The sequence below is a fragment of the Stomoxys calcitrans genome, chromosome 1 (genome assembly GCF_963082655.1).
Source record: "Stomoxys calcitrans chromosome 1, idStoCalc2.1, whole genome shotgun sequence".
In the NCBI taxonomy this organism is placed as follows: Eukaryota; Metazoa; Arthropoda; class Insecta; order Diptera; family Muscidae; genus Stomoxys; species Stomoxys calcitrans.
Genome location: NC_081552.1, coordinates 241,893,725 through 241,915,689, shown reverse-complemented (window position 1 = coordinate 241,915,689; position 21,965 = coordinate 241,893,725). Strand labels below are relative to the sequence as shown.

Genomic DNA, 21,965 nt, shown 5'->3' with positions numbered 1-21,965 from the left:
GTCGCTCAATTTAGACACTAGACAAATTTGGAACAGGAGTGAGAGAGATGGTTATTGTTTTTGAGGTTATTGATGCAATGCTTTGTCTCGAATTTTTGTTTGATGAAAACCTGAAAACAGAAGTAATATTTTTTTAGTTTAGGACGCTCAAATATATTAAAATAGGATTGATTGGTGTTTGTTACCAGTATAGGAATACACTTACAGATTTTTGATAGCCACATACACTTCTCGCTTGAGAACGAATAGTGCGAAAATTATGACACCCTGCATAGCATTGCAAAAGTCAGCCAACATTAATATATTATTAGCCATTTTACTATTTCGAAGAGAAAAAGATATAATGTCTATAACCCAGGATATGCCCAACACAGTGAAAAGTCTTAAAATAACTAAGCCACTGCAAATGAAGAAAAATGCAAAAAAAAAAAATATTTTAAAGTTTTTAGTTGGTTAGAAGCACTTTCATGAAACTAGGTATATTATCCGGTTTTAAGTAAAACTAGACCGAATTTTCTTTTCGCTTCACCATGGATGTCAATTATTACTACAGAGCACAGAGAAGTTCTATGTGCTATGGGCCCTTATTTCGGACTGTATCTGTAACGTGTATGGTGCTAATGAGATCATGAAGAAAGAAATAATCCAGTACATTTGCCAAACACGACCCAAGTTGTTTAGTACAGAAAATTCGGCCCAGTCTTATGTATATTTTGACTTACTACTCGTTGAAAAATGTCACCTTTTGCCTCATTCCATCTGCAAGATTTCTATATGTTTGGTAGATACCTAAAGACACTTTTGCAAATGTTGCTATATTGAATATAATTATTATCAAATTTGGCCAAAAGAAATATATGCCCGCTGACCATCGTTCAGCTATAAATAAAAAAAGGAAACTGTTTTAGTATTTGCTTGCAAATATAGCTTTCGAGGTCTTACTATTAAGCCAACAATATTCACGACCAATGCCAGGTTTGAATTCTTCTGGAATCACATCCGACCATTGAGACCAAAATGCTGTCATAGTCATAAGCAAAGCGGTGCCCCAAGCATATAGCGAATTCCAAAGGAAACGGGATAGATTTTGAGATGGTCCCTCGGGAGCCTTGAAATCTTTGAAATTAAGCCACATATCAATGCATAGAACATTTAACCACAAAAAGGCCGCCATAAAGGAAAAATAACAAGTAAAACCTAGAAAGTTAAAAAAAAAAAACACCAAATAGATTATTAAAATTCCTGTATCAAATTTCAAGCAAAGTTAATGTGTTCAAAATGTAATAATAAAATGACCACAAATTATCCAAGATCTGACAAACATATACATGGGAGCTATATCTAAATTTGAGCCGATTTCGACCAAACTTCATGGACATTGCAGAAGTCGTCGAGAAAAGCGTTGTACAATTTTTGGGAAGATAGGTCAATAAATGCGCTTGCAGTGGGTCTAGAGTGAAAATCGGGCGATATATACATATGAGCGAAACCGATTTCTATGAAATTCAGCAGTAATATCGATAGTCATAAAAAAATCCTTCCTGTCAAATTTCGAGAGAATCGGATAACAAATGACCATTTTATTTCTATATTACTGTAAATCGGACGAACATATATATGGGAGTTATATCCAAATCTAAACCGATTTTTATGAAATTCATTAGTGATATCGAGAGTCATAAGAAAATCCTTCCTGCCAAATTTCGAGAATAATATTGAGAGTCAAGAGGAAATCATTGCTACCAAATTTCAAGAGAATCGGTCAACAAAAGTCCTTTTAATTGTTGCATTGCTGGAAATCGGACGAGCATATATATGGGAGCTATATCAACATCTAAACCGATTTCTGTGAAATTTAGCAGTAATATTGAGAGTCACAAGAAATTTTTTTTCTGCGCAATATCAAAAAAATCGGTTAACGAATGACCATTTTATTGCATTATTACTGCAAATCGGACGAATATATATATGGAAACTATATCCAAATCTGAACCGATTTTTTCCAATTTCAATAGGCTTCGTCTCTAGGCCGAAAAACATGTCCATAATAAATTTGAAGTCGATTGGATGAAAATTACGACCTGTAGTTTGTACACAAATTAACATGGACAGACGGACAGACAGACGGGCATAGCTAAATCGAATCAGAATGTAATTCTGAATCGCTCCGTATACTTATCAATGGGTCGATCTCTCTTCCTTTTGGATGTTTCAAACAAATGCACTAAGTTATAAGTTATAATGCCGGGTACGGTCCAAATTAGTCTATAACCTGACATAACTCCCTCATAATCCGTTCTCTCGATTATCCTTGTTCGGTTCCTAGAAGCTCTAAATTTTTGCTGGTTTGACAGAAGTTTGGAATGTAGAATAAAATTATGCCCTTCATCTTAACTTAGTTTGTGTACATTTTTAGCAAAAGTCATGGTGGTGGGTTGCACAGATTCGATATGGCCGAACTTAACACGCTTTTACTTGTTCAATTTGTCCCAGAGATCGGTCCAAATCTGAACCGATTTTTTCCAATTTCAATAGGCTTCGTCTCTAGGCCGAAAAACATGTCCATAATAAATTTGAAGTCGATTGGATGAAAATTACGACCTGTAGTTTGTACACAAATTAACATGGACAGACGGACAGACAGACGGGCATAGCTAAATCGAATCAGAATGTAATTCTGAATCGCTCCGTATACTTATCAATGGGTCGATCTCTCTTCCTTTTGGATGTTTCAAACAAATGCACTAAGTTATAAGTTATAATGCCGGGTACGGTCCAAATTAGTCTATAACCTGACATAACTCCCTCATAATCCGTTCTCTCGATTATCCTTGTTCGGTACCTAGAAGCTCTAAATTTTTGCTGGTTTGACAGAAGTTTGGAATGTAGAATAAAATTATGCCCTTCATCTTAACTTAGTTTGTGTACATTTTTAGCAAAAGTCATGGTGGTGGGTTGCACAGATTCGATATGGCCGAACTTAACACGCTTTTACTTGTTCAATTTGTCCCAGAGATCGGTCCAGATTTGAATATAGCTGCCATATAGACAAATCTCTCGATTTAAAGTCATGGCCCCATAAAAAAGGCGAGTTTTGACTATATGGCAGCTATATCCAAATTTGGACCGATCTGGCGAAATATGTGGATATATATCCAAATCTGAACCGATCTAGGCGAAATTAAAGCAGAGATGTCGAAGGGCTTAACACAATGCACTGTCCCAAATTTCAGCGAAATGGGATCTGGACCGATCTGGGCCTAAATCAATTTGGCCCAGATCGGTCCAGATTTGGGTATAGCAGCCATATAGGCCGATCCTCCGATTTAGGGTGTTAGGCCCATAAAAGCCACATTTATCATCCGATTGTGGAGAAATTTGGGACAGTGAGTTGTCTTAGGCCCTTCGACACCGTTCTTCAATTTGGCCCTGATCGGAATAGATTTGGATATAAATACCAGCCATATAGGCCGATCCTCCGATTTAGGGTCTTAGGCCCATAAAAGCCACATTTATCATCCGATTGTGGAGAAATTTGGGACAGTGAGTTAAGTTAAGCCCCTTGACATACTTCTGCAAAATGGCACAGATAGGTTCAGAGTTAGATATAGCTGCCATATATACTGATCTCTCGGTTTTAGGTTTTGGGGCCCTAAAAAGCGCATTTATTGTACGATATTGCCGATATTTGGGACAGAGAGTTACGTTAAGTCCCTTGACATACTTCTGCAATATGACATAGATCGGTCCAGATTTGGATATAGCTGCTATATAGACCGATCTGCGGATAAGGGGTCTGAAGCCCCTACAAGCTTTATTAATTACCCAATTTCTCTGAAATTTGAAACAGAGGGTAAGCTTAAGCCTCTTGATATCGGACCTAAATATGGATCAAATCGGACTATATATCGGTATAGCTGCCATATAGACCCATCTCCAGATAAAGGGTCTAAAGCCCATAAACGCTTTATTTTTTCCTCGGGTTTATTCGTAAACCACCTTTCGTCAAAATCCGGTGAAAATGCATTCCTTATGCCCAATGGCAGCTATATAGAAATATAATCCGATTTGGACCAAATATTGGGTTGCCCAAAAAGTAATTGCGGATTTTTTAAAAGAAAGTAAATGCATTTTTAATAAAACTTAGAATGAACTTTAATCAAACATACTTTTTTTACACTTTTGTCTAAAGCAAGCTAAAAGTCACAGCTGATAACTGACAGAAGAAAGAATGCAATTACAGAGTCACAAGCTGTGAAAAAATTTGTCAACGCCGACTATATGAAAAATCCGCAATTACTTTTTGGGCAACCCAATATATCTAAAAATAAAAATAAACCGATCTGAACCATATGCGACACGGATTTCGAAAAGCCTAACATAAGTCACTGTGTCAAATTTCAGTGAAATCGGACATTAAATGCGTCTTTTATGGGGCGAAGACTTTAAATCGATATATGGGTCTATATGGTAGCTATATCCAAATCTGGATCGATTTGTGCAAAGTTGCAGAAAAATGTCGAAGAGCCTTACACAACTCACTGTTCAAAATTTCGGTGAACTCGGACAATAAATGCGCCTTTTATGGAGCCAAAACCATAAATCGGAGGATCGGTCTATGTTGCAGCTATATCCAAATCTGGACCGATCTGAACCAAATTGAAGAAGAATGTTGAAGGGCCCAACACAACTCACTGTCCCAAATTTCGGCGACACCGGACAATAAATTCGCCTTTTATGGGTCCAAAACGCTGAATCGAAAGATGGGTCTATATGGCAGCTATATTCAAATCTGAACCGATCCGAAGGGCCAAACACAACTATCTGTCTCAAATTTCTGCAAAATCTGGTTATAGGTAATTCACCGAATACTTACCAATAATTGTACAATGGGTATCGTCAAATACCATATCGGAAAGATTGACGAAGCTCAATATTGAATAGCTTCCGGCCAAAGATATTAAGTAGCAAATTAAAAATTTAGCAGGCAAAGTTCGTCTCAGTTCCGCAACTAAACAATATGTAAGAACAGTGGGTACCAGGAACAAAACAGACATTGCCATGCCTAAATAGAAAAAAGATAAAATAAGACGATAAAAAAAAAAATTAAAAACAAGTAAAAGCTTGCTATGTTCGGTCGGGCCGAATCTTGGGAAACCACCACCATGGATTCTGCTAACAATTTTTTCAAAATCAATTTAGTTGAAGGGCATAATTTTATTCTACATGCCAAACTTCTGACAAACCAGCAAAAATTAAAATATCTAGGAACCGAACAAGGATGATCGAGAGACCGGTTTATATGGGAGCTATGTCAGGTTATGAACTGGTTTGGACCGTATTTGGCACAGTTGTTGAAAGTCGTAACACAACACCGCTTGGAAAATTTCAGCCAAATCGACTGGCTGAACAATTGGGGCATGTAAGGGTTCAAGAAGTCAAATCGGGAGATCCAATTCTGTTTATATGAAACCTATAACTATGTCTGAATCGATATGGCCCATTTTCAATTGCCAATGAGCTACATCAATACTAAGTATATGTGCAAAATTTCAATCGGCTAGCTTTACGCATTCGACCACTATCGGGACATGGCTAGATGGACTTGGCTGCAAAAATCGCTTTCTTATTCGGGGCAACTTTTAGTGGTTTAGGAGTCGTAGCTGATTTAAAATGTGTAAAATGTCATTGTGCCTGACAGTAAGGCAGAGGCACTAGGAGCACTTGATGAAGCAGCTGTGTTCGATGGAATCAATAGGCCAGAAGACGGCAGAGTATTAATTCTAGTGTAATCGGCGACTAAACTGGTTTATGGTTGCTGATCCATTGGAATTTCAATATTAGATGCGAACTGCGTTTATATTAGGATTCAATGGACTAAACTGGTTGATGGTTGCTGATCCATTGGAATTTCAATATCGGATGCGAACTGCGTTTATATTAGGATTCAATGGTTTTTTTCTTTTACGCATTGAATCAATGGGTGATTGCACAAAATTCTCCAGACATGATGCATTTTCAAAAACTGTTTGTATCTTGAACATTTTTTCATTAAGGCGACGAGTTCATTATTAATTGTTTCGAATTCACTGCGAGTACTCTTAAAAAATGCATAAAACTCAACATTGAATACTTTACACTTTGCACAACACCAACGAAGTCCTTTGTCTTCTCTTATGTTATCGGCAGTTCTTGCAGAAAGTTCGACGCACTTTGCGTGATGAGTCGTATAACATAACCAGCAAGATACCATAGGTTCTTGGTTTTTTTATTGGACATTTCGATTTCGCACAGATTATGTTGAGATAAATAGTGGACAAATAATCCTATTGGGATACACTTTTATTTCAATTAATGTTAAAAAGTGAAGTATAGTTTTAGGGATAGATGGTTAATTTAGTCGCAATTGTTTTGGGTCACAATAAGTGTTTACTGACAAGCTCTACTCATTAAAATTACAACAAGGAAACTCTCTATTTATTTGTGAGAGAATTACAGCAGTTTCACCAGACACTCTTTTATTAGTATTATTGTTTTGTTTGCAGTCTTCGTTTACAACTTTGCAAATACTTTATATCCACTTTTGGTTTCGATTTGTTATGTCCTCTAATGCACTTTTCAATATATTCAACGCAAGAAATGTCTCACCAGATCGATTCAAAATCGTGTTTTTATTTTTATTCATGAAACTATGAAAAAGTGCATTTTTAATGCGAGCTTTAAAAGAACACGTCCTATCTCAATGACAGCTTATAACTCGGGTTATTATAACCGGTCTCTCAGTTATCTTTGTCGGTCCCTACATGCTTTAATTTTTGCTGGTTTGACAGAAGTTTGGTATATAGAATAAAATTATGCCCTTCAGCTAAGTTTATTTTGTATACATTTTTAGCAGAATCCATGATGGTGGTTTACCAAGACTGGCCGGGTCAAATCTACCTTTCTACCTTTTGCTTGCATTCCTGTACACTCATAGGAACAAGTTCGCTGAAAATGGCAAACACTGTCTGCTGAGTACTAAGTTAAGATTGCTCTTTTATAGCACTAGTTCTGCTATTACAGCCGTAGTACTGCAATTTCAGAGTAGCAGGCTTACTGCTGAAAAGTCTGTTGTTTGCTGAATATGACTGCTGCTTACTTATGAAGGGGATGTTAGAAGAAACAAGTAAAAGCATGCTAAGTTCGGCCGGGACGAATCTTGGGAACCCAGATTGGTTTATGTGGGACCTATATCAGGTTGTAGACCGATTCGGACCGTACTTGGCACAGTTGTTGAAAGTCATAACGCAACACTACATGCAACTTTCCGGCCAAGTAGGACAAAAATTGCGGCTTGTAAGGGCTCATGAAGTCGAATCGGGAGATCGGTTTATATGGGATGGCTACATCAGGTTATAGACTGATTTGGACCGTGCTTGACAAAGTTTTTGGAAACCATAACGGTACACTATGTGCAAAATTTCAGCCAAATCGCCTGCGCCACTGCTTCCAGTGGCGCAGGAAGTCAAATCGGGAGATCGCTTTATATGGGAGCTTTAAACAAATCTGAAACGATATGGTCCATTTGCAATTCCCGACGACCTACGTCAATGTTATGTATTTGTGCTGAATTTCAAGCGACCTGCTTTACGCGTTGGACCGCTATCATGATTTCGACAGACGGACGGTCGGACCTACGGACGGACATGGGTATATCGACTTAGAACATCGAGAATATATATGCTTTAAGGGGTCCTAGACGAATATTTCGAGGTGTTACATACGGAATGACCAGATTAGTATTGGAAAATATTTTATTAATGCATTATAAAGCACAAAAATTATTATGAATGGATTTATTCAAAAGTGTACAAGTTTTAATTCAGTATCAGCAGACAATGTTTGCTCAAAGTCTTGGTGTTACATAAAAAATCACTTTTCATTTAATAAGGCTTGTGCAGACTTTAAGTGGGTTAAAAAAAAAATATTGCCATCATCTACTTACCATATGTATTAAAAAGAAGTGGCAAGTCTAGTCCATGTTGTATAGGGCAACTTAAAGTTGTCAGTTTAAACTTATTGACGTCTTCATACAAAAATGGCGATATGCAATAACTGACAGTTGGTAATAGGACACCTTCTGGTAGAATATACAATACCCCAACCTGCGGGAAATTACATATTGTTGATTAAGAAAATTAACCTAATTAAGGTGTATATAATAACATTAAGTTCTTCCATGGTTACTATAAAAACTGGATGGGATGGGAATGTGACTTGTGGCAATGTGGGCCTTATGTTTATATACAGCTGCCACATGAACGTATCTTCCAAATTGATTCATTGTGCTCTTGGATAGTGAAACTGAAATTCAGTCATTTATGTGAAGTTCTGTTTTGACTTTCAGCGGCCATGACAAATAATTTAAATACACGAATACTAATTTGCTGCAGGATTTGGGGTTAAATTCACCTCTATTAATACAAATTACCGGTCATACCATCAGTATTTAAGTCCATTGTGTGGCTGCTTTGACGTGTTTACACCCTACAGCACCACTATGGTACAGGGTATTAAAGATTTGTGCATTTGTTTGCAACGCTAAGAAGGAGAAGAGCTAGACCCATGATAAGTACACCGATCGACTTAGAATCACTTTCTGATTCGATTTAGCCATGTCCGTCTGTGAGTCCATGTATTCTTGTAATCAAAGTTCGTATTTGTTGTCCGATTGTCACGAAATGTTGTACTTGTCACTTTCTTGGCCCAAGGACAAACGCTATTGATTTGAAAAATCGGATCAGATTTAGATATAGCTCCCATATATATCTTTCATCCGATATGTCTTTTTAAGACTGTAGAAGCCACAATTTGTGTGCGATCTTTACAAAATTTGGCATTAGGTACTTTATTTAAGGTCTTTATATGTGGGCAAAATTTCACAAAATCGGTTCAGATTTAGATATAGCTTCCATATATATCTTTCTTCCGATATGGACTTTTAAGGCTGTATAAGCCACAGTTTTTGCCCTATCTTTAAAATTTTTTGCGCGTGGTGTTTTATTTGATGTCCTAATGTGTGTGGAAAATTTCATGAAAATCGGTCCAGATTTAGATATAGCTCCCATATATATCTTTCATCCGATATGGCCGTTTAAGGCTATAGAAGCCACAATTTTTTATCGATTTTTAAAAAATTTGGCATGGGGTGTTTTATTTGACGTCTCCATATGTGTGCAAAATTTCATAAAAATCGGTCCAGATTTAGATAAAGCTCCCATATATATGTATCGCCCGATTTGCACTTAAATGGCCGTAGTAGCTACAATTTTCAACCGACCTGCACAAAATGTGGCACGGACTGTTTTGTTACTGATCTTAACATATCTGGAAAATTTCATCAAAATCGGTTCAGATTTAGATATAGCTCCCATATATATCTTTCATCCGATTAGAACTATTAGGGCTGTAGAAGCCAGAATTTTGGTCCGATCTTCACCAAATTTGGCGTGGAGTAGTTTTTGTGAAGTCTCAATATATGTGCAAAATTTAATTAAAATCGAATTAGATTTAGATATAGTTGCCATATATATTTTGCCGCAATTTAGGTCCGATCATTACAAAATTTAGCATGGGTGTTTTATTTAATGTCCTCATATGTGTGCAAAATTTTATAAAAATCCATTCAGATTTAGATATAGCTCCCATATATATCTTTCATCCGATTTAGACTTCTAGGGCTGCTTTTGGTCCGATCTTTACAAAATTTGGCATGAGGTGCTTCACTTGACGTCTGATTTTTATGAAATTTTGCACACATATGACAAAATTTCATAGAAATCGGTTCAGATTAAAATTTAGCTCCCTTACATATCCTTTATCCGATATGACCTTCTAAGGCTGTAGAAGCCACAATTTTCGCCCAATCTTTACAAAATTTAGCATGGTGGTTTCATTTTACCTTAGCTGACCCGGGCCCGTTCCGCTGCGCCTTCTTTTACTTTATATGGAACAAAAGTTTCCTTGGAATAATTATTTTCAATAATTAAAGAGCTTTTAGTGAAATACCAAGCTACGAAAATAGTATTGGGTTGCCCAAAAAGTAATTGCGGATTTTTCATATAGGCGGCGTTGACAAATTTTTTCACAGCTTGTGACTCTGTAATTGCATTCTTTCTTCTGTCAGTTATCAGCTGTTACTTTTAGCTTGCTTTAGAAAAAAAGTGTAAAAAAAGTATATTTGATTAAAGTTCATTATAAGTTTTATTAAAAATGCATTTACTTTCTTTTAAAAAATCCGCAATTACTTTTTGGGCTACCCAATATATCGCTTGACTAACAATTTAACAATATAAGTGCCTTTGTCCGAATCCCATATGATCTTTATTGGTCTACGAATTTAAGTTTGGATCTAAGGTGTACTCCTTTCCTTAAATACTTTATTTCAGCCCGCTACTCTCATGATATCTGATTTAGGGGCGTTTTCGGGGGTGAAGTGGTCTCCCAGGCACTTGGCCCTGAAAAAATATCAGTATCGTGCTCTTCTTTTAAAAACCATTTATTTAAACCCCATATTGCCATTGGTTTAGGGGAGTTTACACGATGAGGCGTCCCCCAAACACATGGCCCAAAATAGGTTATCAAATTCGTTTTCTAATCTTAAATACCACATATTGGCATGGTCGAAAATTGTTTACCCTTTGCTGGGTGTTTTGGGGAAGGCGTGATTCCCTAAATACATGGTCCTAAGCGATTTTCACTAAAAAATTACTGCTTGTGGGGTATTTTGGGAAAGGGGAGGACCCCCAGAAACGTGGTCCCACATTTGGATATCAGATTTGTATTCTACTCGCAAATACCTTTCATTTGGGTCCCATTTTGCCATGGTCGGTAAATATGTCCGATTTATGGGTGTTTTGGGGCTTGGGGTGGTCCCCCTAGCAATTGGTTCGACAAGTGGATATCAGATACGTCTTCTTATCCTAAATACCTTTCATTTGAGTCTCATATTGTCGTGATTGGTCTTAATATATGTTTGGTAGGTTTTGGGGTGGGGCGACCCCATCCGAAATTTGGATACCAAATTTTTATTTTTAGGTTACTATATGAGAGCACACAAAATTTCGCTTAAATCGCACCACCCATCTCCGAGATCTCGCTAAGGGGGAGGGTCCGCCCCCCTTCAGATATCAAAAAATTTAGTACCCTATTTTCACCACGGGATCATTATGTGAAAACTTCAAGAAAATCGGTTCAGCCGTTTCTGAGTCTATAAGGAACACACAAACATACAAACAAACAAACATACAAACAAACAAACATACCTACAAACAAACCTACAAAGAAACACAAATTGATTTTTATATATAAGTTAGCTGCCGATAAAGGGTCTGCAGCTCATAATAGCTTTATTTATTACCCGATTTCGCTGAAATTTTAAACAGTGTGTAGCTTTGAGCCTCCCAATATAGGACCCAAATATGGTTCAGATCGGACTATATTTAGATATAACTGTCATTTTGGCCGATCTGCCTATAAAGGGTCTGACGCCCATGAAATTTGAAACAGTGGGTTATTTTAACCTCCGAACATCTGACCTTAATATGGATCAAATCGGACTACATTTAGATATAGCTGCCATATAGACCGATCTCCAGAAGCCTATAAAAGCTTTATCTCTTGATTGATTTCGCGAAAATTTTAAGAGTGAGTAATTTGACGCCTCCCAACGTAGGACCCAAATATGGTTCACATCGAACTACATTTAGATATAGCTGCCATATAGACCGATAACCCAATTAAGGGTCTGAAGCCCATAAAAGCTGTATTTATTACCCGATTTCGCTGAAATTTTAAACAGTGGGTAATTTTAGCTCTCCCGACATCTGCCCCAAATATGGTTGAGATATAGCTTGCATACAGACCGCCGATAAGGGTTCTGATGCCCATAAAATCTTTATTTTTTACCCGATTCCGCTGAAATGTGAAAAAGTGAGTGGTTTTACGCCTCCCAACATCCGACTTAAATATTGTTCAGATCGGGCTGTATTTAGATATTACTGTCATATAGTCCGATATGGCGGTTAAGGGTCTGACAGTGACTTATATTTATTAGACCACTCAATGTCCTTGCCGAATTTGGGTGCATAAGTTATCTAATTTTCACCGGATTGTGACGAAAGGGGGTTTACATATATGCACGAGGTGGTGCGTATCCAAAGTTCGGCCCGGCCGAACTTAATGCCTTTTTACTTGTTTATGTTATTTCACCGCAACATAGGACGGTGAGTCATTGGCTCTGATCAGTCCAGATTTGGATATAGCCAGATAGTCCGATCTTTCGATTTAAGTTCGTGACCCCATAAAAGGCGCATTTATTATCCGATTTCTCTAAAATTTAGCGCAATGCGTTAGGCATCGCACAGAGTATTGTTACGATCGATCTTTATGTGGATAAAGCTGCCATATACACCGATCCCCGATTTAAGCTGTTGGGTCCATAAAGGAGCATTTATGACCTGCTTTTTGCACTATTAAATCTGTGTTAAATCCTTCAACAACCGTACTCAATATAACTATCATCCGCCTATATTTCGGCATAGCTGCTATTTAGACCGATTTCCCTAGCTATGGTCTTGAGATCATAATAGGCGCATTTATTATCAGATTTCACTGAAATGAGGCATAGTGACCTATGTAAGGCTTTGTGACATCCGTTCCCTATATTGTTCAGATCGGTCTATAGTTGGATTTAGCTGATCTATATCAGATTATATACCGATCTTCCGATTTTACTCCTTCGGCCCATTAAGGCAGCGTTTATTACCCGATTTCGCCACTACTGAGGTACAGGGTATTATAACTTAGTGCATTTGTTTGTAACACCCAGAAGGAAGAGAGATAGGCCCATTGATATATATACTGATCGACTCAGAATCACTTTCTATATATATATATATATATATATATATATATATATATATATATATATATATATATATATATATATATATATATATATATATATATATATATATTGGGTTGCCCAAAAAGTAATTGCGGATTTTTTAAAAGAAAGTAAATGCATTTTTAATAAAACTTAGAATGAACTTTAATCAAATATACTTTTTTTACACTTTTTTCTAAAGCAAGCTAAAAGTAACAGCTGATAACTGACAGATGAAAGAATGCAATTACAGAGTCACAAGCTGTGAAAAAATTTGTCAACGCCGACTATATGAAAAATCCGCAATTACTTTTTGGGCAGCCCAATATATAAATACATATCGCTCGATTTTCACTCCTAGAAACACTGCAAGCTCATTTATTGACCAATCTTGCTGCAGATAGTGTTCTGTAATGACTTCCAATAACTGTTGAGTCCAAATTGGTCTATAATCTGATATAGATCCCATATAAACCAATCTCCCGATTTGACTTTTTGAGCAAGCCGCAATTTTTGTCTGATTTGGCTGAAATTTTGTATGCGGTGTTCTGTTACGACTTCCCACAACTGGGCCAAATGTGGTCCAAATCAGTCTATAACCTGAAATAGCTCCCATGTAAACCGGTGTGTTGGTGGTTTGACAGAATAAAATTATTCCCTTCAACTAAATTTATTTTGTATACATTTTTAGCAGAATCCATGGTGGTGGGTTTCCAAGATTCGGCCCGGCCGAACTTAGCACGCTTTTACTTGTTTTCTTTCAATATCTCACAATTTGTAAATTTCGGTGGCGAACCCTCAGCCATGAACCCTTGACCCCTTACAAGATTCATTTGTTAACCGATTTCACTGAAATTTAGATCATTCCCTGGGCATTCATGTTTAAATTGAATCCTATTTTTATATAACTGCCAATGAGACGGAATTCCTGACATACGATTTTTGTTCTATAAATGGCGCACAAATAGCCGATTACTGGCTTAGATATATGTCCATAGTGAAAGGGTCGGATTAATATCCGCACCCTCTGTCCAACCCTACCTAACCTTCTACCCGATTTTGCTAACATTTTAATCATATTCCTTACCCATTAAATAAAGCTAGCATTAAAACAAGTGGGAGCACTTGGCCATCTTAAGCCCATTAAAGGGTCTATTTTCATCCGATTTTGACGAAACTTAGATAACACATTTGTACGTTGGTGGTAGCGAATATATCATTTTTCGCCCAGCTGTACTAAACTTATAAGCTTTTACCATACCTCCGTTAAAATCCATTCATGATCATTCGATTCTAAAGTTTTAGGCTCTTCACACGGCTTGCCCACTTGGGGTATGAATGATTCGTAGATATCCACTTCTTTCTCTGTCAAATTCTCCGTTGTTATATTTATATTGAAAGACATTGTCAAATCCTCTGCTATTCTCTCACATTGATGAGACAAAGTGTTTAGAAACTCGCCGCGTTCACAGCAGAATTTAACACAATATCGAGTATCTCCACAAACACAGCCGCGCACATGTGAATCGACTTCCCACTCTTGATTTCGAAATCCTTGATTGTAATTATAGGTTGATAGTTTTGTTCTCGGTATAAGCTGATCGTAATAGACATATGAACCATTTTCCAAAGGCTCGTAGCCTGTCAGATTTACGGTGTCTTTAAAGGGGCATTTCTCATCACGTTTTAGTTTTGTATCGTCCCATGCCAGAACTAAAAACAGGCTCAGAAATATTGCGAAACAGAAAGGAAGAATCAAAAATACGCGTTCCATCCCGTACAAACACATTAAGACTACTGATTAAGAGCAACAGTTAAAACCACAAACTTTTGAATTTTTTTTGAAATGCTAATCCGAAATATTAGCTATTGAGATTGACGGCATGGAGAGAACAATCCAGTAGGAACAACATAAAGGAAGCTTAGCTAACTTAGCAACGAGTTTTGATAATTTAAAAAATTTCTTCATAAATTTGTATTACAAATATAATTTTAAGAATTGACATCGAAGCACATATGAACGTAGTTCATGACCCCCAAAAAAAGAATAAAATCGTTTGGGACAGTTTTACGACAAACAAAATACTTTTATTACGAAGTTTTTCTTTGATTGTAACTGTGTAACGTTGTGCTACAATATATCAAACACTAGCCATAAACGTTGCATTAATGGATGTAACTAACCTTGTTTGTTGTTAATCCTTTAGCACCTTCGCGTACAGTAAAAGGACCTTTCTTTCATAGTAAAACCAAAAACTCTTTAATGGCAAAAGTGATGCGAATGCCGCAAACGATTATTCGTTTACTTTGACTCTTGTGTACCCCGTACTAGAGAGAAATGGTGAATATTTGAGCGTGTTGACCATGATGTAGAGCTGGCTAACTATCGATAAACTATAGCAACATTCGAAATTTTCGAAACTCCTAATAATAATATCGTTAATTTTACATCGCCTATGTATATTTCAAACGAAAATAAGTAGTAACAAGTAAGAGCGTGGTAAGTTCGGCCGGGCCGAATCTTATATACCCTCCACCACGGATGGCATTTGTCGAGTTCTATGCGCGGTATCTTTTTTTAGGCAAACAAAGAATATTGAATAAGAACTGTTATGCCATTGTAGCTATATCAGGTTATAGTCCGATTCGGACCATAAATGAATGCTGAACATTGTAGAAGTCATGGTGTTTCAGTTCGTTCGGATAAAAATTGCGCCTTTTAAGGGCTCAAGAAGCAAAATCGGGAGGTAGGTTTATATTGGAGCTGTTTCAAGCTATTGATCGATTCAAACCATATATCAGACACGTACGTTGAAGGTCATGAGAGAAGCCGTTGTACAAAATTTGGCAGAAGAAGTCAAGATCCAAGATCGGTTGGTATGACAGCTATACCAGATTATGAACCAATTTGAATCATACTTAGCATAATTGTCGGAAGTAATACCAAACCACTACGTTCAAAATTTCAGTCAAATCGGACGAGAATTGCACCCTCTAGAGGCTCAAGAAGTCAAGATCCAAAATCGGCTTATATGACAGCCATATTAAACGGACAGACATATGGACATCGTTAAATCGTCTTAGAATTTTAGGACGATTCGAAATATATATACTTTGTAGGATCGGAAATTGATATTGCGATGTGTTGCAAACGGAATGACTAAATAATTGTACCCCCTATCCTACGGTGGTGGGTATAAAAATGTCTTCCAAGGGCTCAAGAAGTCAAATCGGGAGGTCGGTTTATATGGGAGCTATATCCGGTTATAGACCGATTTGGACCGTACTTGTCACAGTTTTTGGAAGTCATAACAGAACACTACGTGCAAAATTTCAGCCAAATCCGACAAAAAAATTGTGGCTTCCAGGGGTGCAAGAAGTTAAAACAGGAAATCGGTTTATATAGAAGCTATAACTAAATTTGACAATATGACCCATTTGCTATCCCCAACGACTTACATTAATATTATGTATCTGTGTAAAATTCGCGTTCGACCGCGATTTCGACAGACGGATGGACATGGCTTTTCGACTCTGAACGTCGAGACGATCAAGGATATATGCGTGATTTATGGGGTCCTAGACGAATATTTCAAGGGGTTACTAAAGAAATGACTAGATCAAAAATAGGGGTATCCTATGGTGGTGGGTATAAAAATATTTTTATGGCAATAATTCTACTTCATTACACAGCAAAATCGTTAAAAGCAGCTATGTTCGCTAAATGGTGAATATATAAAATGTCATCAAAATCGAAGAACGGAATCGAGGGTCAGCCGTATAGGCTAAAAGCTGTCTTCGAAAATATATATTAAAATTTGTCTATAGAAGAAATTGTAGCAAAATGTTGTTTGGTACAGATAGGCATAATAAACCCAGTAAGGAAAGGCAAAATTCGGGCGGTGTCGACTTTATAATACCCTACACCTATGCTACAGGTACAAAGTGGGAGCTCTATCTTATTCTGAACCAATTTTGATGGACCTTGGGCGATGTCTTCGGATGGGTTAATAAACAATCAAATTTCGAAAAAATATGGTCAAACTATAATAAATACGGTGGACAAATGAAAAAATTATTACAAATAAGCCAAAATCTGACGAACATATATATGGGAGCTACATCTAAATCTGAACCGATTTGGTCTAAACTTCTTAGATATTGGGGTTAGGTATCGAGGAAAGTGTTGTGTACAATTTTGGCAATATTGGCCAATAATGCGCTTGCAGTGATCCTTACAGAAACATTTTTTCTAGTGGTCTCGCCTGGATTCGAACCCAGGCGTTCAACGTCGGACATGCTAACCTCTGCGCTACGGTGGCCTTCTGTATTATTTGTATACATTTGTAATAGAATCCACCCAAGATTCGGCCCGCCCGAATTCAACACCCTTTTACTTGTTTCTTATCAACACGCGGATTACTTGCCCCATATACAGCTCATTGTGTTATCCAATAGGAAGTTTTATATGGGAATGGTGAAAGATTGTGACCTTTCTTATTAATTTTGTGTTTAAATTTGACAAATATTTTTGTGTATTTTGCATGATATTTGTTGGTTTCTTCAAATGTTTTTTCTTAACAATCTAATTCTCCAATCTACAACCCCATTGCGGTTGCTTCATTTTTGATAAATTTTTGCCATAGTATGGAGTTAGGGTGATTTTATGTTTGGTCTGTTTGTTCTCAGACACGATCACAATAGAAACATTTTGTCCACGTACTCCGCGTTTCGACAAATAGTGTTAGAAGGAAATCTTGTTTACTTCTTGGAATATACGTTTGTATACTCAAAAAATGGTGCCCATAAATACAAGGAAAACACTTATTCCAAATAGGTAAGCAAATTTTAATCTAATTCTGGTGAATTTTTGATAGGTTTTACTCATTTGTAATTAGTGGCACAAATCTATAAAAGTAAAACCGTGCTAAGGTCGGCCGGGCCTTATCTTATATACCCTCCACCATAGATCGCATTTGTCTAGTTCTTTTCCCGATATCTCTTTTTAGAAAAACAAAGGATAAAAGAAAATAATTGCTATAATATTAGAGCTATGTCAAGTTATGGTCCGGTCTGAACTGAATGTTGGAGAAGTCATTGTGTAAAATTTCAGCCAATTCGAATAAGAATTGCGCCATTTAGAATCTCTAGAAGTTATTTAGAGAGATCGGTTTATATGGGAGCTATATCAGGCTATGGACCGATTCGGACCATCTTTGAGACGTATTTTGAAGGTCATGGGAGAAGCCGTTATACTAAATTTCGGCCAAATCGAATAATTATTACGCCCTCTGGAGGCTCAAGAAGTCAAGACCCGAGATCGGTTCATTTGGCAGCTATATCAGGTTATGGACCGATTTGAAACATATTGAAACCTCATGAAAAATTTCAGCCAAATCGGATAATTATTACGCCCTCTGGAGGCTCAAGAAGTCAAGACCCGAGATCGGTTTATATGGCAGCTATATCAGGTTATGGACTAATTTCTGCCATACTCAGCGCAGTTGTTGCAAATCATAATAAAACACATCATGCAAAATTTCAACCAAATCGGACAACAATTGTGCACTCTAGTGGCTCAAGTAGTCAAGACTCGAGATCGGTTTATAGGCCATTTACAATCCCAATCGACCTACACTAATAAGAAGTATTTGTGCAAAATTTCAAGCAACTAGATTTACTGCTTCGAAAGGTAGCGTGTTTTCGACAGACGGACGGACATGGCTAGATCCACTTAAAGTGACATAACGATCTTTATGGGGCCTCAGACACATATTTCGAGGTGTTACAAACAGGATGACTAAATAAGTATACCTCCGTCCTATGGTGGAGGATATAAAAATGATTTTTGTTTGTTTGTGTGTCTGTCGATTTCTTTGTTTGCGTGTTCCATATAGGCTCAAAAACGGCAGAACCGATTTTTTTGATATTTTCACAGATGGTGCATTATGGACCCGTGGTGAAAATCGGATACTTAATTTTTTGATATGGGAAGGGGGACCTTCCTCCTTACCCTAATTTTCAAAAACACCAGATCACTTACAGCAACAAAAATTTGGTATCTGGGGTGGGGTTCCTAGGAGGGCCGCCCAACCCCAAAACCCGCCAAACGGATTTTTAGACCAATCACTGCAATATAGAAATCAAGTTAAAGGTATTTAAGAGTAGAAACAAATCTGATATTCAATTGTGTGTAAGTGTTCCGTGGGTCAGCCCACCTCCAAAAAAAAACCCTCAAATCGGACATATTTGCCGACCTTGGCAATATGGATCTTAAATGAAAGGTCTTTGGGAGTAGAGCACGAAATTGACTTTAGTTTTTGGGACCAAGTCTCTGGGGGTCCAAATTTTACTGACCATTGCAGTATGGGATTTAAATAAGAGGTACTTGAGAGTAGAAAAAACCACAGAAAAATTGGAATAAATTTTCATCTGAAATTAGCTCCCATATAAACCAATCTCCTGATTTGACTTCTTGAGCCCCTGGAAGCCGCAATTGTTGTCCGATTTGGATGAAATTTTGCATGAAGTGTTCTGTTATGACTTCCAACAATTGTGTCAACTACGATTCGTTGTTAGAAGTCATCAAATACCACCATGTGGAAAATTTCAACCAAATCGGACAAAAATTGCGGCATCAGCTGCTCAAGAAATCAAATCGGGAGATCGGTTTATATGGGAGCTATACCAGGTTATAGACCGATTCGGACCGCACTTGGCACAGTTATTGGAAGTCATAACAAAACACTATGTGCAAATTTTCAGCCAAATCGAACAAAAATTGTGCCTGTGTGTGAAAGTGTTGTGTACAATTTTGGCAATATTGGCCAATAATGCGCTTGCAGTGATCCTTACAGAAACATTTTTTCTAGTGGTCTCGCCTGGATTCGAACCCAGGCGTTCAACGTCGGACATGCTAACCTCTGCGCTACGGTGGCCTTCTGTATTATTTGTATACATTTGTAATAGAATCCACCCAAGATTCGGCCCGCCCGAATTCAACACCCTTTTACTTGTTTCTTATCAACACGCGGATTACTTGCCCCATATACAGCTCATTGTGTTATCCAATAGGAAGTTTTATATGGGAATGGTGAAAGATTGTGACCTTTCTTATTAATTTTGTGTTTAAATTTGACAAATATTTTTGTGTATTTTGCATGATATTTGTTGGTTTCTTCAAATGTTTTTTCTTAACAATCTAATTCTCCAATCTACAACCCCATTGCGGTTGCTTCATTTTTGATAAATTTTTGCCATAGTATGGAGTTAGGGTGATTTTATGTTTGGTCTGTTTGTTCTCAGACACGATCACAATAGAAACATTTTGTCCACGTACTCCGCGTTTCGACAAATAGTGTTAGAAGGAAATCTTGTTTACTTCTTGGAATATACGTTTGTATACTCAAAAAATGGTGCCCATAAATACAAGGAAAACACTTATTCCAAATAGGTAAGCAAATTTTAATCTAATTCTGGTGAATTTTTGATAGGTTTTACTCATTTGTAATTAGTGGCACAAATCTATAAAAGTAAAACCGTGCTAAGGTCGGCCGGGCCTTATCTTATATACCCTCCACCATAGATCGCATTTGTCTAGTTCTTTTCCCGATATCTCTTTTTAGAAAAACAAAGGATAAAAGAAAAGAATTGCTATAATATTAGAGCTATGTCAAGTTATGGTCCGGTCTGAACTGAATGTTGGAGAAGTCATTGTGTAAAATTTCAGCCAATTCGAATAAGAATTGCGCCATTTAGAATCTCTAGAAGTTATTTAGAGAGATCGGTTTATATGGGAGCTATATCAGGCTATGGACCGATTCGGACCATCTTTGAGACGTATTTTGAAGGTCATGGGAGAAGCCGTTATACTAAATTTCGGCCAAATCGAATAATTATTACGCCCTCTGGAGGCTCAAGAAGTCAAGACCCGAGATCGGTTCATTTGGCAGCTATATCAGGTTATGGACCGATTTGAAACATATTGAAACAGTTATTGAAAGTCATAATGAAACACCTCATGAAAAATTTCAGCCAAATCGGATAATTATTACGCCCTCTGGAGGCTCAAGAAGTCAAGACCCGAGATCGGTTTATATGGCAGCTATATCAGGTTATGGACTAATTTCTGCCATACTCAGCGCAGTTGTTGCAAATCATAATAAAACACATCATGCAAAATTTCAACCAAATCGGACAACAATTGTGCACTCTAGTGGCTCAAGTAGTCAAGACTCGAGATCGGTTTATAGGCCATTTACAATCCCAATCGACCTACACTAATAAGAAGTATTTGTGCAAAATTTCAAGCAACTAGATTTACTGCTTCGAAAGGTAGCGTGTTTTCGACAGACGGACGGACATGGCTAGATCCACTTAAAGTGACATAACGATCTTTATGGGGCCTCAGACACATATTTCGAGGTGTTACAAACAGGATGACTAAATAAGTATACCTCCGTCCTATGGTGGAGGATATAAAAATGATTTTTGTTTGTTTGTGTGTCTGTCGATTTCTTTGTTTGCGTGTTCCATATAGGCTCAAAAACGGCAGAACCGATTTTTTTGATATTTTCACAGATGGTGCATTATGGACCCGTGGTGAAAATCGGATACTTAATTTTTTGATATGTGAAGGGGGGACCTTCCTCCTTACCCTAATTTTCAAAAACACCAGATCACTTACAGCAACAAAAATTTGGTATCTGGGGTGGGGTTCCTAGGAGGGCCGCCCAACCCCAAAACCCGCCAAACGGATTTTTAGACCAATCACTGCAATATAGAAATCAAGTTAAAGGTATTTAAGAGTAGAAACAAATCTGATATCCAATTGTGTGTAAGTGTTCCGTGGGTCAGCCCACCTCCAAAAAAAAACCCTCAAATCGGACATATTTGCCGACCTTGGCAATATGGATCTTAAATGAAAGGTCTTTGGAAGTAGAGCACGAAATTGACTTTAATTTTTGGGACCAAGTCTCTGGGGGTCCAAATTTTACTGACCATTGCAGTATGGGTTTTAAATAAGAGGTACTTGAGAGTA

The 21,965-nt window shown here is 37.4% G+C and overlaps 1 protein-coding gene across 1 annotated transcript in view; it reads right to left on the bottom strand.

The window, feature by feature from the left end:
* Positions 1–201: 201 nt before the first annotated feature.
* Positions 202–21,965, bottom strand: part of LOC131997702 (G-protein coupled receptor Mth2-like) — a 33,406-nt gene continuing 11,642 nt past the window's right edge. The window contains exons 3-8 of the mRNA XM_059369032.1: positions 14,187–14,638; positions 7,985–8,144; positions 4,877–5,065; positions 943–1,197; positions 723–879; positions 202–400 (exon numbers count right to left, since the gene is read on the bottom strand). Coding sequence (XP_059225015.1) covers positions 202–400; positions 723–879; positions 943–1,197; positions 4,877–5,065; positions 7,985–8,144; positions 14,187–14,638 — 1,412 coding nt within the window. The remainder of the gene's footprint in view (positions 401–722; positions 880–942; positions 1,198–4,876; positions 5,066–7,984; positions 8,145–14,186; positions 14,639–21,965) is intronic.